This window comes from Diceros bicornis, chromosome 13 (genome assembly GCF_020826845.1).
Source record: "Diceros bicornis minor isolate mBicDic1 chromosome 13, mDicBic1.mat.cur, whole genome shotgun sequence".
NCBI lineage: Eukaryota > Metazoa > Chordata > Mammalia > Perissodactyla > Rhinocerotidae > Diceros > Diceros bicornis.
Window position 1 is genome coordinate 46600510 of NC_080752.1, and position 11992 is coordinate 46612501.

Consider the following 11992-nt stretch of genomic DNA (forward strand, 5'->3'; position numbering starts at 1 on the left):
CAGCAACCAACGTCCAGATTCTGCCTGTCCCCATTCCACCCTGGATCCCAATACACTGCCCAGCTCACAGGGCACGAGGCTTCCTTCCACACAGCCCTGGCTTGGCCAGGATGGGGGCGGGAGCCAAGCCCAGCTCTGGGGACAGGCAGGGAGGGAGGGTGAAGCTGCACAAAGACCCCCTTGTCTTTAACCAGAAAGCTGCCAAGCCAACCTCTAGGCAACACCCCTCCCAGCCCCCGCCCACCCCACCCTGCACAGCCTCTATTCACTCACATTGCTCTCCTGGGCTCCATGGACACAAGGTGGGCACTGAAAGGGAAGAACAGGCCGGGAGGTCAGTTCTGAGAGCCCGGGACCAGCCCTCTCCACCCCATCCCCCCACCACACACACCAAGCACACAGAACATCACATGTGCCCTGGGTGGTGTCTGAGGGAGCATGAAGATAGGAATTCTATCAAACAAGCCTTGCCTCTCAACTCCCACCAACCCCAAGCCAAGCCATTTCTCAGATAAGGAAACTGAAGCCCAGAGAGGAATAGCAGTGGGCTCTGGGTCACACAGCATGTCGGGGCAGAGTAAGGCCCAGAATCCAAGGTCCCATGGCTGAGGTCTGGGCTCTCCCCATAAAGCCCATGGCCATTTGCTGCCAACTCAGCAAGTGTGTCCAGGGCTAAACCCTTCCTCCCAAGGAGACGCAGCAGGCAGACAGGGCCCAGCATCGGGCCCCCCCAAGGAACGCTGGGAGCTGTGTAGTCACCCTGCACCCCCAGGCCCAGGCTCCAGCACCCCAAAGCCTTGGCCAAAGGGTTCATGCTGGCATCTCCTCAACCAAGCCCTCTTTGCCAGTCTAGATGGGAGGCTTACCTCATCAGCTGCTGTCTCCTGATGGACCTGGGAAAAGGGAGGGTATGGGAATGGGCAGGGAACAGAGGGGATGAAGCCCTGCTTCCAACACCCCTACCCAGGAGTGGGTGCCCTCGATAGTGCCAGGCGCTGTGTCTGTCTCACACCCACTCATCCTTCCTTCTCAGAGCTGGCACCTACATATGCTAAGCTCTGTCCAGGAGTAGGGCAGGTGGGCAGAGCAAGGGAGTAGAGTCTCTTACTCAAGGGGTTGACAGAGGGCATGGAGGGCAGACTGAGGGCAGCGCGGACTCCTCCACCCACCACCATCTCTACCTTTGTTCCCCTTTCTGCCTTCTGGCTGATGCTTCCCGTCAGCTGGGCATCCACCTGGGCAGACAGAGTAAAGGGAACTCCTGAGGAGGGGGCAGTTCAAGGGCCCATGCTGGAAAGGGGCAGCCTGGCAGGGGTGTGGACCCCAGGTATCCGCAGCCTAACGTCTGGCACCTCCCAGGGCATCAAGAGCCTGCTCAGGCCCCTGGCACCTCCACCTACCCTCTCCTTTTCCCCCCACCCACGTGATGTCGGAGAAAACAAGACCATGAATCAATGGGATCCTGTGTTCCTGCAGCCAGAGGCTGGGCATGACGCCCGGGTGGGCAGGGAGACTGCCTAGAAAGGGGGCGGGGCTGAGGGAGGAACTGGGCCTCCCTGCGACCCCTAAAGAACCTGAGAGCGAGCAGGGCAGCTGGTCATGGTGCTGGGTGGAGAACCAGCCTGGCACTGGCCAGGGCTGGGCCCAGGAGAGCAAGCAAGCCCCGAAGGAGACAGTGTGGCCTGGCCTCTGATGCCAGGTATCCTGACCCTGGAGAAACTGCCTTTGGGTGCACACCTGGTCGTGCCCTCACCAGAAGGGTCTGGGGTGTCATCAGTGAGGGTCTGGGTTGTGCCAGAGCTAGATGGGCACAACTCTCAATGCCAACAGGCAGACGGGCACAGGGTCACTCAGTGGGCTGCCTGCCTCCCTGAGTCCTCTAGGAATGGTACACAAACAGGCGGGGCTTCCAGTGCCCTCCCTTCCCCAGGCACAGCTGACCCTGGTGGCAGACCTCAGTCAGGTCAGAAAGTCGTACCTTCACCTGCGCCTGCCCGTGCCCGTGTCTACCTGCCCTGCCCACCCACCTTGCTGTTCTGAGGCTCCTCCAGGCAGAAGCAGCGGGTGTAGACCTTGCCCTCCGTCTGTGGACTGATCTCGATGAGCTCATTGTTCTGGGTGTCCCGGCGAGCCTTGGAGGTCTCTGGGGGACACTGCCCAGTGTAGGGGAAGGGCTGGGGTCAGTACAGAAGGTAGACCCCCTCCCTCACCCACTCATCTTAAGATCTCTAGGCATCCCCCTCCTGGGCCCCCATCTCCAACACACTGCGCCCCCGGGCAATGTCCCAAACCCTCCCAGCTGTGCTGGGGCCGGGCCACTCACCCCTCGCGGTAAAATCTCACAGCAGCCCTCCTCCAGCACAAGCTCCGGGTCACAGTAGATGTGCGCCTGCTGAAGGTCAAACTGCAGCGGACACACAAGTCAGTTTCAGTTCATTTTATCAAATAGCAACGTGTCCTGAGATGGCTCTGCCCCTCAGAGGGTTTCCAGTCTGGCCTGGGAGACCATCAAGAATGTAGCTGTCACCAAAAGTGAAACAAAACTGCACATGCAGGAAAGAGGGAGAGGAGGGACAGGAGGAAGAGGAAGGAATGTTCGCTTTGGCCCAGAGGAACGGGGAGGAGGAGGTTCCACTCAAGTTGGGCCTTGAAGGAGCAGTAGATATTCAGCAGATAGGTATGCAAGGAAAAGCATTCCAGGTGGAGGAAACAGCATATGCAAAGGCACGGAGGTGTGAAAGTACCAGGTGAGACAGATGACTGGGATGGAATCAACCAGAGCAGAGCTGCAGAGAGAGATGTAAGAGAAGATGATGCTGCAGACATTTATAGGGACCAGATCGTAAACGGCCCTGAATGCCAGGTTAATATATTTAGGCTCCACCTGGAGGGCAACGGGGCACCATGAGAGGATTCTGAGCCAGGGAAGGACCTGGTCAGATACAGATTCCGGGGAGCTCGCTCAGGCTCCCAGAGGAGGGAGCAGAGTCCAGACCCCGACCTTGCACTCACCAAGACGGGTTTGCCCTGCTCGGCATCCAAGCCCAGAAAGACATGGCCCACAGGCCGCACGGGTCGCCAGGGCCCCAGAGGCCGGGAGGAGGCTGAGGTGCAGTCTACATGCACAGAAGCCACACGCTCAGCCACGCTCAGCACCAGCTTGTGCCAACGCAGGTCGAAGAGCTGGGCCACTGGGAAGATGCAGGACACAAAGTCGCCATCTTGGCCCCGGGCCCGGAGCTCCAGGCTCCGCTCTTGGCTATTGACTTCCAGGGAAATCTGTGTGGAATTGGGAAAGGAATGGGACAGAGAATCAGAGCCCCAGAGTCACAGCATGGCAAAGTGGAGGGCCCTCAAGGCCCTTCACAGGAGGGGAAACCGAGGCCCAGAAAGGGAAGAAAGCTGACTGGGGTCACGGAGCGGTACCTCCTGAAGGAACGGGATGGGTGCTGGTGGAGTAGGGGTGGCCTCAAGGGTGGGCACAGGACGGAGCAGGGAGGCCCCAGAAATCACAGGCTGGGGTAGCAGTTGGGCTGGACGGGTACCGCTCCACACCCCAAGAGCAGTGGGGGTGGCGGGGGGGCTCACCTGTGGGTACCCATCTCCATCCGTCACTTGAAACAAATACCACGTGTTCTGGGGGGTGTGTTTCTTCAGCAGTAGAGTCAGCACCAGGACAAACTCCTCGGGGAGGCCCCGAGGGAACACTCGTCTGGGGGTAGAGCAGGGAGGGAGCCCTGAGGCTCAGGTGAGAGCCCACCTGCTGCCCACCCTGGGCCCTCAGGACTGTTGAACCCACACGAGACACGTGCAGGCCCACACCTCCAGACCAACACACGTACACACATCCACTCATTCTGCAGATATTCATTAAGTGCATTCTAGGCACCGGTGTGGGCCTGACTGCTGGGGATAAGGTGGGGAAAACACAGAGAAGGGGAGCCCTCACGGAGCCTTCAAGTCTGACGGGGGCGGGGGGTAAGACCATAAACAAGCCCCAGAATGACTATTTCCCTATCTCATTACAATTGTGGTAATCGTGCTTCAAGGACTCCAGGATGCCCTGGGGAGAGTAACTGGGCCTGGGGTAGGAGGAGAGATATTGAAAAAGATGAAGAGGGTTCAGCACAACCAGAGCAGCAGGAAAGCAAGAGGAATTGGGGAGATGAGGCAGGAGAGGTAAGCGGGGGCTAGGCCACCCAGGACTTGTAGGATTTTGGACTTTACACGTTGGCATGTGTGTGTGCACACACACACGACTCTTGCCAGGTTCCCACCCCCATCCTGGGGTCCTCATGGTGCCTGTAGGATGCAGACCTGTCCCCACCCACTGCTAGCTAGAGACAGGGCAGGGACAGAGGGTGGGTCTGCCGGGCACCTCTTCTCTGCCCACCCTGCAAGTCCCAGGAGTGGAGACCAGGTTGACTCCCGGATAAAATGACCCACTGGGACCCTGGGTTTAGGCCCCACTTCCAGAGTTGCTGGGGAGTGTCACCCCAGGGCCTTTACCGTGTGGGCTGGGTGAGGGGGGCCGCCCCCAGTCGCAGGATGAGAGGCCCCCTGGGGTTGCGGATCTTCTTGATGGCAGATGTCTTCGTGAGGCTGAGTCGGTGGATGAGGTTGAAGCCTTGGGGGAGACACCAGATGGAGCACTCAGCCGGGCAGGTGAGGCAGGGTACAGGCCACTCCAGGAAAACGGTGGAGGGGGACAGCGGGACGAGAGGGGCACTCACCAGTCACGTTGGTCGACACGTCGCTTCTGTGTTCCAACTTGAGTCCTTCTTGCTGTGAGGGTGGGCACTGCTCACCTGGAAGAGAAGTGGCAGTGGGGCCCTCGGTGGGCTCAGGCTGAGGCGGCCACACAGCCGGGCTCTTGGGGAACCCGGGAAGGAGCAAGTTTATAGTCCCCATTCTGGACCTTTAGTCAGGTCCTGCCTTGGGGCTGCTTTCACCTCTTGCCTTCTGACCCTGGCCACGCTGGCAGCCAGGAGGACACCCAGTACACAGATGGGAAGACTGAGGCAGAGACTGAGGCCTGGCCCAAGGCTACTAAGTGAGTTCACAGCACAGCAGGACCAGAACGCCTAGAACCCAAGTCCCCCAAGGCCCCAAGTCAGGGGCCAGGCCAGCAAGAGCTCAGATGGGGTGAGGAGCTATGTATATACACGTGGTCCCTCTATGATATACACCCAAGCAGGGGGCAGAGGAGAACGTTAGGGGTAAGGAAACATCAGGTTCACGCACACTCGTGTTACATACAAGTGCGTGCATATGTCTGCACATATGTGAGTTGTGGATGCTCATGCCACCAGGGATGCCATATTCTCAACAATGGGTAGGGTTCCACTTCCTGCGTCCAAAGCAGACAAGCAGGCCAGACACAAGTCTGAGTCAACAGACTGACTTGTCACCTGGATAACCACTTGTGAAACAGTGAGAAGAGACTGAGGGCCTGAGGAGACCACAAGCTCAAGGGAACTCCCAGGGTCTTGGGGCTCTAGACAGGGTATATTAAGGGCGTAAAGGCTCCCGGAGAAGAGGATAGCTTAATTCAGGTCTCTAAAACCCTGAAGGGACAGATGGGCAGCCATGGGCCTGCGTCCTCCCTAGGGCTGATTGAGCAGAAGTGTTGAGAGAGGTGCTACACCAGGAGAGATAGAGGCTAGGATCAAAAAGGCCTTCCCATCAATGCAGATGGGGTAGCTGGGACAAAAGAGTGAATACAGCTCCTAGAAGCGGGGCATTGGACTCCCTGGCTGCCTGACTGGAAGAAGCAATCCTGGATCCCTAGGCCCGGTGAACCTACCGGAATCTCCCTCCCCCAGGTCTGGCCAGAAAGACTATCACTGTCTTCAGCATCGGCAGCAGCAATGGGTGACTCACCCCTTGGCAATGGGCCCAGATTCCTTACAGATGTTGAAATTCTCTGTCCCATCCCCCAGGGACCCGGTGAGGGAGAGGAGAGCAAGGCACACGTGCACACATGCAGAAACTCATACGTACACACGCACCCCGCCGGCAGTCACATGACCCCGGGTGCATACGCCTCTCGCATCTGCACCTTGGTTCTTCTGCCTCCTTCGGCTGGATCTGGGTTCTAGGAGTTCTGTTTCTGCTGGGCCAGGCGGCCGAGTCACCAAGCCCAGAGGGCACCCAGCAGGGCAGGGCAAGCTGCCCAGTCAACTTCCTCTGGCTTCGGGCCCTGGAAAGCTGCACCCTCTGTCCCATCCAGTGTCTGGGCCTCGAGGCGGGCCCTTTATCTGAGCTCCAGGGCCAGCCACGGAGGAGGAGGAGCACGTGGCCTGGAGGAAGGATTCTCTACCACGGAAAGGACCGGAGGGGCCTGTGCTCTTTCACGATGCAGCCTCCTTCTGCAGGGAGAGTTCACCGTCCGCTCCTCCTCACCCTACCGGCCCTACCAGCACTTGGTGCACAGGATGGGTTTCTGGTTTGGGGAGGGGGGCGGTTCTCTCACACACAGAGAGACACAGGAATATGCACAGATGCAGAAAGTCACTCAGACGCAAAAACAGAGAGGCCCAGAGACACACAAACATGCAGGCAGAAACACACACACACACTCTGCTCACCTCACACCAGCTGTGTGTGCAAACACCTCAGGCCACCCTAAGCCCAGCCCGCAGGCTCTCCTATCAATGCCCACCTGGCCCAGGCACATGATCACATATGTGCACAGGACCCCAGCACCTCAGGGAGCCAGTCATAGGCCTATGGCACCCTGATCCTCACGTGCCATCTCACCTGTATCTGCCCCATGGCTGCAGGTGGCCCAGAGACCAAGCAGCCACAGGCCAGGAGCCCAAGATGCCCACATCCTGGTCCAGAGAGATCAGCCACAGCTGCAGCACCTGAAAATCACAGAGACCAGGAAGGTGGATTCCTGAGCCCACACAGCACAATTCCACCCATGGGCAAGGAGCAGCCAGCCCATGGGGCCCAGGCGCTGGTACTGGGGAGGCAGGAGGCCTGGCCAGGTGTCAGTCCCTCTCAGAGGCCCAACCACAGGCCTCGGGCTAGGATTTGGGACGGAGCAATATTCAAAATATTTAACCACCGGTATGGCATGGACACCGACCAGCCAGAGCAGAATGCTGGCTGGAGCACTGAAACAGAGTCCAGGCGGCATCCGGATGTGCCAGTGGATAGTTGCTGGATTGAGGAGAGATCTAGAGGGTTCTAGAAGGCTGGGTCAATTGGGATAGTGAGGGGCCTTGAGGCATAGGTTCAATAGGGGCTATTTACCAAGACACAGAGAAGGATTTCAATATTTTATCAACCTGTGCACTGTACTGGTATATACTAGCCTGCTGCCTGGCTAGCTGCACCCAGCTCAGCCAGGTGGCCCTGCCAGGCACCCACAATGTCAGGGGCTGACAGCTGGGTTGAGTCTCCTGGCAGGCATCACAGGGTTGTGTGGGGGCCAAGAAAGCTTCCCCCAGGGGTACAGTGGGCGGGAAAGCAGGTCACCGGGGCTCGGGACCTTGTTGCCAACCTCCTCTGCTGATGGATGCTCGTCTTTTAGTTTTATTAAACCCTGATGGATGGGCCCAGATAAATCAATGCAGACTCAGCAAGCGGCCAGCAGAGCCATACATCATCTGGTGTCCCCAGAGACAGGCAGCTTGCGTGCGCACACACAGTCATGCATGTGTCAGGATGACACACGCAGATACACAGACACATACACACACAGACACACTCCTGCCAGTGTGTGCACACAAACCTACCTGCACACAGGCATGCTCACAGAGACACGTATACACCAATATACCCAGACACACCAGCTTGCACATACACATGTGCACACAGCCAGCCTATGACCACCCCTCCAGTAGGCCTTCTTGTCGGGAAGTTCTTATGCAAGTCTGACCTCATTCCCTCCAGCTGTAATGGAACTCTATTTCCTCTCCCTCAGTCCTGGATAGGGAATGAGAGCAGGAAGGACCTCTCACCTCAATATATTTGGAGATAGGACCCCAATCTTCTTCTTCCTGGGGCAGAACTGTTCCCTCATCCTATTCGTCCCCCATTCTAGTGGTGTGCACATCCCATCTCTCAAACCCTATCCTGGCCTCCTCCTCCTGCTAGTCAATGGAAGGGCTGCCAGCTGTGGGAGGCACGTGAATGCATGTGGAGGCGTGAACATCCATGAGCTCCTGTCCCCTTCCCTCTCTTGATCTCTAGCCTCCACTCCCCACTGCCCCAGCCAGAGCAGGGGGCTACAAGGATAGAAGGAAAGGAGCTTCCAAGCAGCTGATCCCACCCCAATGCAAAGGCACAGATTTGGGGGCAGGGTGAGTCAGAACTGAGATGGAGTTGAGAGCTCATCCAGCTATAGGAAAGGCGACTGAGGTCCAGAGAGGGGATGCCACTTGCCCCAGGTCACACAGCAAGTCTGGGGCAGAAGGGGCCCTCAGCCCAGAGCCCTGAGGCAGCCCACTTCACCCGCACTTACCGTGGCTGGGGATCCCCCCACCTCACTGAGTAATCCAGGCAGCCCCCGGGCAGCCAGACAGGGGAAGCAGGGCCTAGCTCCTCGGGGCCCGCTGTGGGGGTTCTTGATCACTTCTGGCCTGCTGCGGCCCCCAGTCCCGGGCCCCGAGCTCTTGGGGCTGAATGCCGCCCCGCGCGCGCTGCCTGGGACTGCCGGCCGCTCCGGGTGGGAGAAGAGGGGGCGGTTCCAGGGGGCTGGGGACTCGCCAGGGCCGCTAATGGAACACAGCTGGACCCGCCCCGCCAGCGGCGGGAGGCGGGGAGGGAGGGAGGGCGGGAGGGGGCTCCAGCGGCGGCGGCAGAGGCGGCCCGACGCACAGCCCCGCTCCTGGCCTGGCCGCGCTCCGGGCCCGCCCCTCCCGCTTCCCCCAGGTGAGCGAGCGGGCGCGGGAGCAGGGCGGGGCCCAGCGTGCCCGGAGCTGCCCTGCCAGGGGGCTCCAGCGGCGGGCGAGGGGCGGGGAGGCCGGCCCTTTAAGAGCCAGCCCTGGAGCTCGAAGGGCCTCCCTGTGCCACCCCCCTCCCCTTCCCTGGCGGGGCCTCCTGAAGCCTAGGGGGGCGGGGAGACCCTCCTCCCCGGTTCCGTGGCACCCGTGACGTGGCTGCTGCCCAAGCCTCCTTGGTCAGCTTTTTCCAGTTTCTCAGCCTAACTTTCCCAGTTAGTCTGTTCCTCTGTCTGAACTGGGGGGAGGCCCCCCTACGGGGATGCTAAATTAACCCCTTCTGCCCTGGCCTTAGTCCTCCTTACTCCATGCGGTTAGACGGGCTCAAATCCCAGTCTCTTTGTGGCCTGAAACTTACTATTCAACTATGACTCCATTTTCTCATCTGTAACATGGGATAATGACCATATATACCTCACAGGGTTGTTGTGAGCATGAAACGAGTTCACGTCTGTAGAAGTGCTTACTACAAGGTCTGGCACAAAGGAGGAGCTCGATTATACTCACTGTTGTTATCATTATTAATGTGAACGTTGGCGAGAGGTGGGGGTAGGGTGAGGGGGTGAGGCTGAGATTCAAGCTTATACACCAGTGATGGAGAGGGGTGGCTTTATATGCAGGATCCAAGGAAGTGAGAAGAATTGAAGTTGGATGAGGGATTGGACTTCTCAAGAGAAAGGAGCAGGTAATGTGTCCAGTTCTGTCCAGAGGCAGGGGATGATCAAGGTGACCCTCCCAAGGGCATCCCGCTGGAGGCAGCCAGTTTCTGGGCATGAAGGCTGAAGATCTCCAGAGAAGTAGGTTCAAGAGGCCATGAGTGGTAGGAATGGATGGGAGGGGGCGGGGGAACAACTGGATTGCCCTGATCTGGGGGGGCAGACTTCCTGTAGAAGCAACATGATGCAGCCATTGCCCTGTGGCCCCATCTAACCCTGGTGAGGGTGGGGGCCAGGCCTGAGATTTCTCGCCTTCAGAGCCAGAGGCTCTGAGTCAGCGGAAACCCCAACCACGGCCACAGAGGCGCCCCACTGTGGTCCCTGCGTGGAGCCAGCCCAGATGTGGCTTCGACAGTGGTGGGGCCTGGGAAGTGCTGAGCTCAGCAGGCGGGAAGTGGAGGGGTGGGGCTTTCTGGGCGCTCTGGCCCCGGGGTGGGTAGGCACAGGCCGGGCCTGCCCATAGGGTGCTGCCCCAGTGGTGGGCGCTTGGGAAGGAATACGTCATATGTATGGGTCAGGCTCTGTGCTAAGAACTTCATATAGGCTAACGTCTTTAATCCTTACAACAACCCCAGGAGGGAGAAGTCTATTCTTATCCCCATTGTACAGATGGGGAAACCTGGAGCATAGAAACAACACAACTTGCCAAGAGCACGTGGTTAGTCAGTGGTGGAGCAGGGACCCACGCCCTGTTAGCCTGGGCTCACAGCACAAGCTCTTAATCACTGTGCCATCCAGGGCAACTCTTACCCTTCCCCCATTCGTACCCTAGATTCTCCCAGGCAGGAGGGGATGGCTGGACCCACAGCAGCCAGAGCTGGAGGGATCTGAGAAGAGGGAGTCCAGATACCATCCCACAACACCCCAAGGGTGCTCACAAGAACAGCCAAGCCTGGGGCACACCCTAGGCCTGGATCCACTATCATAGACACAGTCTAGAAATGTGCCTATGCGCCTTCCTCCCTCTGACACATATGTGCACACATCCAGCAGCATGCAGTCAGATATGCTCTCTCACGACATGTGTGTAGACTCCACATGTATACGTAGGCACTTGTGTTCACACAGACACATGGACACATATGATACGCCTCCATACAAACAGACACACAGAGACGTGTGTGAGCACAGATGAACCCGCAGAAATATGTCCCTGCGCATACTAAAACACAGGTGCACAATTCTCAGAATGCATGTGTACAGCACTGCATGTACTTGGATATGCACACGCACAGACATGTGTGTCCACCAACATACACATAGAAACACACAAGTGTCCACAGGCATAATGACCCATATATGCAAGCAGAGAAATGTGCAGACCTACAGCACATACACGTGTGCACACAGACACAGGTGGCCACATAGACTCGGCTCCCACAGAAACCCCCACTCAGATATGCACACACTGACACACATACACACATGCGGCAATGCTGACACATTTACATGCATTCAGCCCCAGAAAGCCCTGCACACCAGCAAGCAGGGTATCCCGTGGGGCTGGGCTCAGTGCCCTCACCCCAGATGGCATCGCACGAGGTAATCAACGCTGCTAATTGCCACCAGCTGCCCTGGAGCCTGCCTGCCACTGCCGGGTGGGGCTACCAAGGCCTCCTGGGCCTGGGGTAGTATGCCCAGATGTCGGCAGTTCCCAGGGCCCTGCCCACCCCACTGGCCCAGCTGGCCATTTGGGAATCCCCATCTGGCAGGGGCAGCCCCTGGGGCTGGGGGAAAGTGAAGAGCCAAGACAGGGCTCCGTCCCAGGACAGACTGAGGAGTCCCCATGCAACCAAGCAGAGGTGGTCTGAACCCCCCTACGCACATGCGCACACCTGGGCCCTGGCATATGTGCACACGGTTACATACACAGGCATATCACACATGGCCAAAACAGACCTCTTGATTATTTCCCACAGATCTGCTTCTCCCTGTCTTCCTCGTTCTAGTAAACGCCACCATAATTCATTCAGATGCTCAGGCCAGAAAACTAGGAGTGATCCTTGGCTCCTTCCTTTCCCCCGCATCCTGTTGATTGTACCCCCAAAACACAGCCCGCATCCACCCACTGCTCTTCACCCTCACCCAGGCCGCCATCCTCTTCTGCCTGGACTGTTGCAGGAGCCTCCCAACCCCCGACTTCCCACTCAGCAGCCAGCAAGACTTTTCCAAACCTGTATCCGTTGGTTTCTCTCTCCTGCTTCAATCTTCCCGTTTTCATTCCGCCTAGAAAAAAACACAAATCTTTCCCTTGGCCTTACCAAATCCTTCATGATCTGGCCTCTGCCTTCCTGTCCAGGTTCCTCACCCCAGAAGCTATGG

The 11992-nt window shown here is 58.2% G+C and overlaps 1 protein-coding gene across 3 annotated transcripts in view; it reads right to left on the minus strand.

Annotated features, from left to right (window-relative positions):
* Positions 1-8800, minus strand: part of COL16A1 (collagen type XVI alpha 1 chain) — a 50303-nt gene extending 41503 nt beyond the window's left edge. For all 3 annotated transcript variants that reach the window (XM_058553505.1, XM_058553504.1, XM_058553503.1), the window contains exons 1-11: positions 8477-8800; positions 6763-6869; positions 4734-4808; positions 4510-4627; positions 3589-3712; positions 3013-3279; positions 2324-2404; positions 2028-2153; positions 1182-1235; positions 867-893; positions 274-309 (exon numbers count right to left, since the gene is read on the minus strand). In XM_058553505.1, coding sequence (XP_058409488.1) covers positions 274-309; positions 867-893; positions 1182-1235; positions 2028-2153; positions 2324-2404; positions 3013-3279; positions 3589-3712; positions 4510-4627; positions 4734-4808; positions 6763-6835 — 981 coding nt within the window. In that variant the 5' untranslated portion in view covers positions 6836-6869; positions 8477-8800. The remainder of the gene's footprint in view (positions 1-273; positions 310-866; positions 894-1181; positions 1236-2027; positions 2154-2323; positions 2405-3012; positions 3280-3588; positions 3713-4509; positions 4628-4733; positions 4809-6762; positions 6870-8476) is intronic.
* Positions 8801-11992: the final 3192 nt, after the last annotated feature.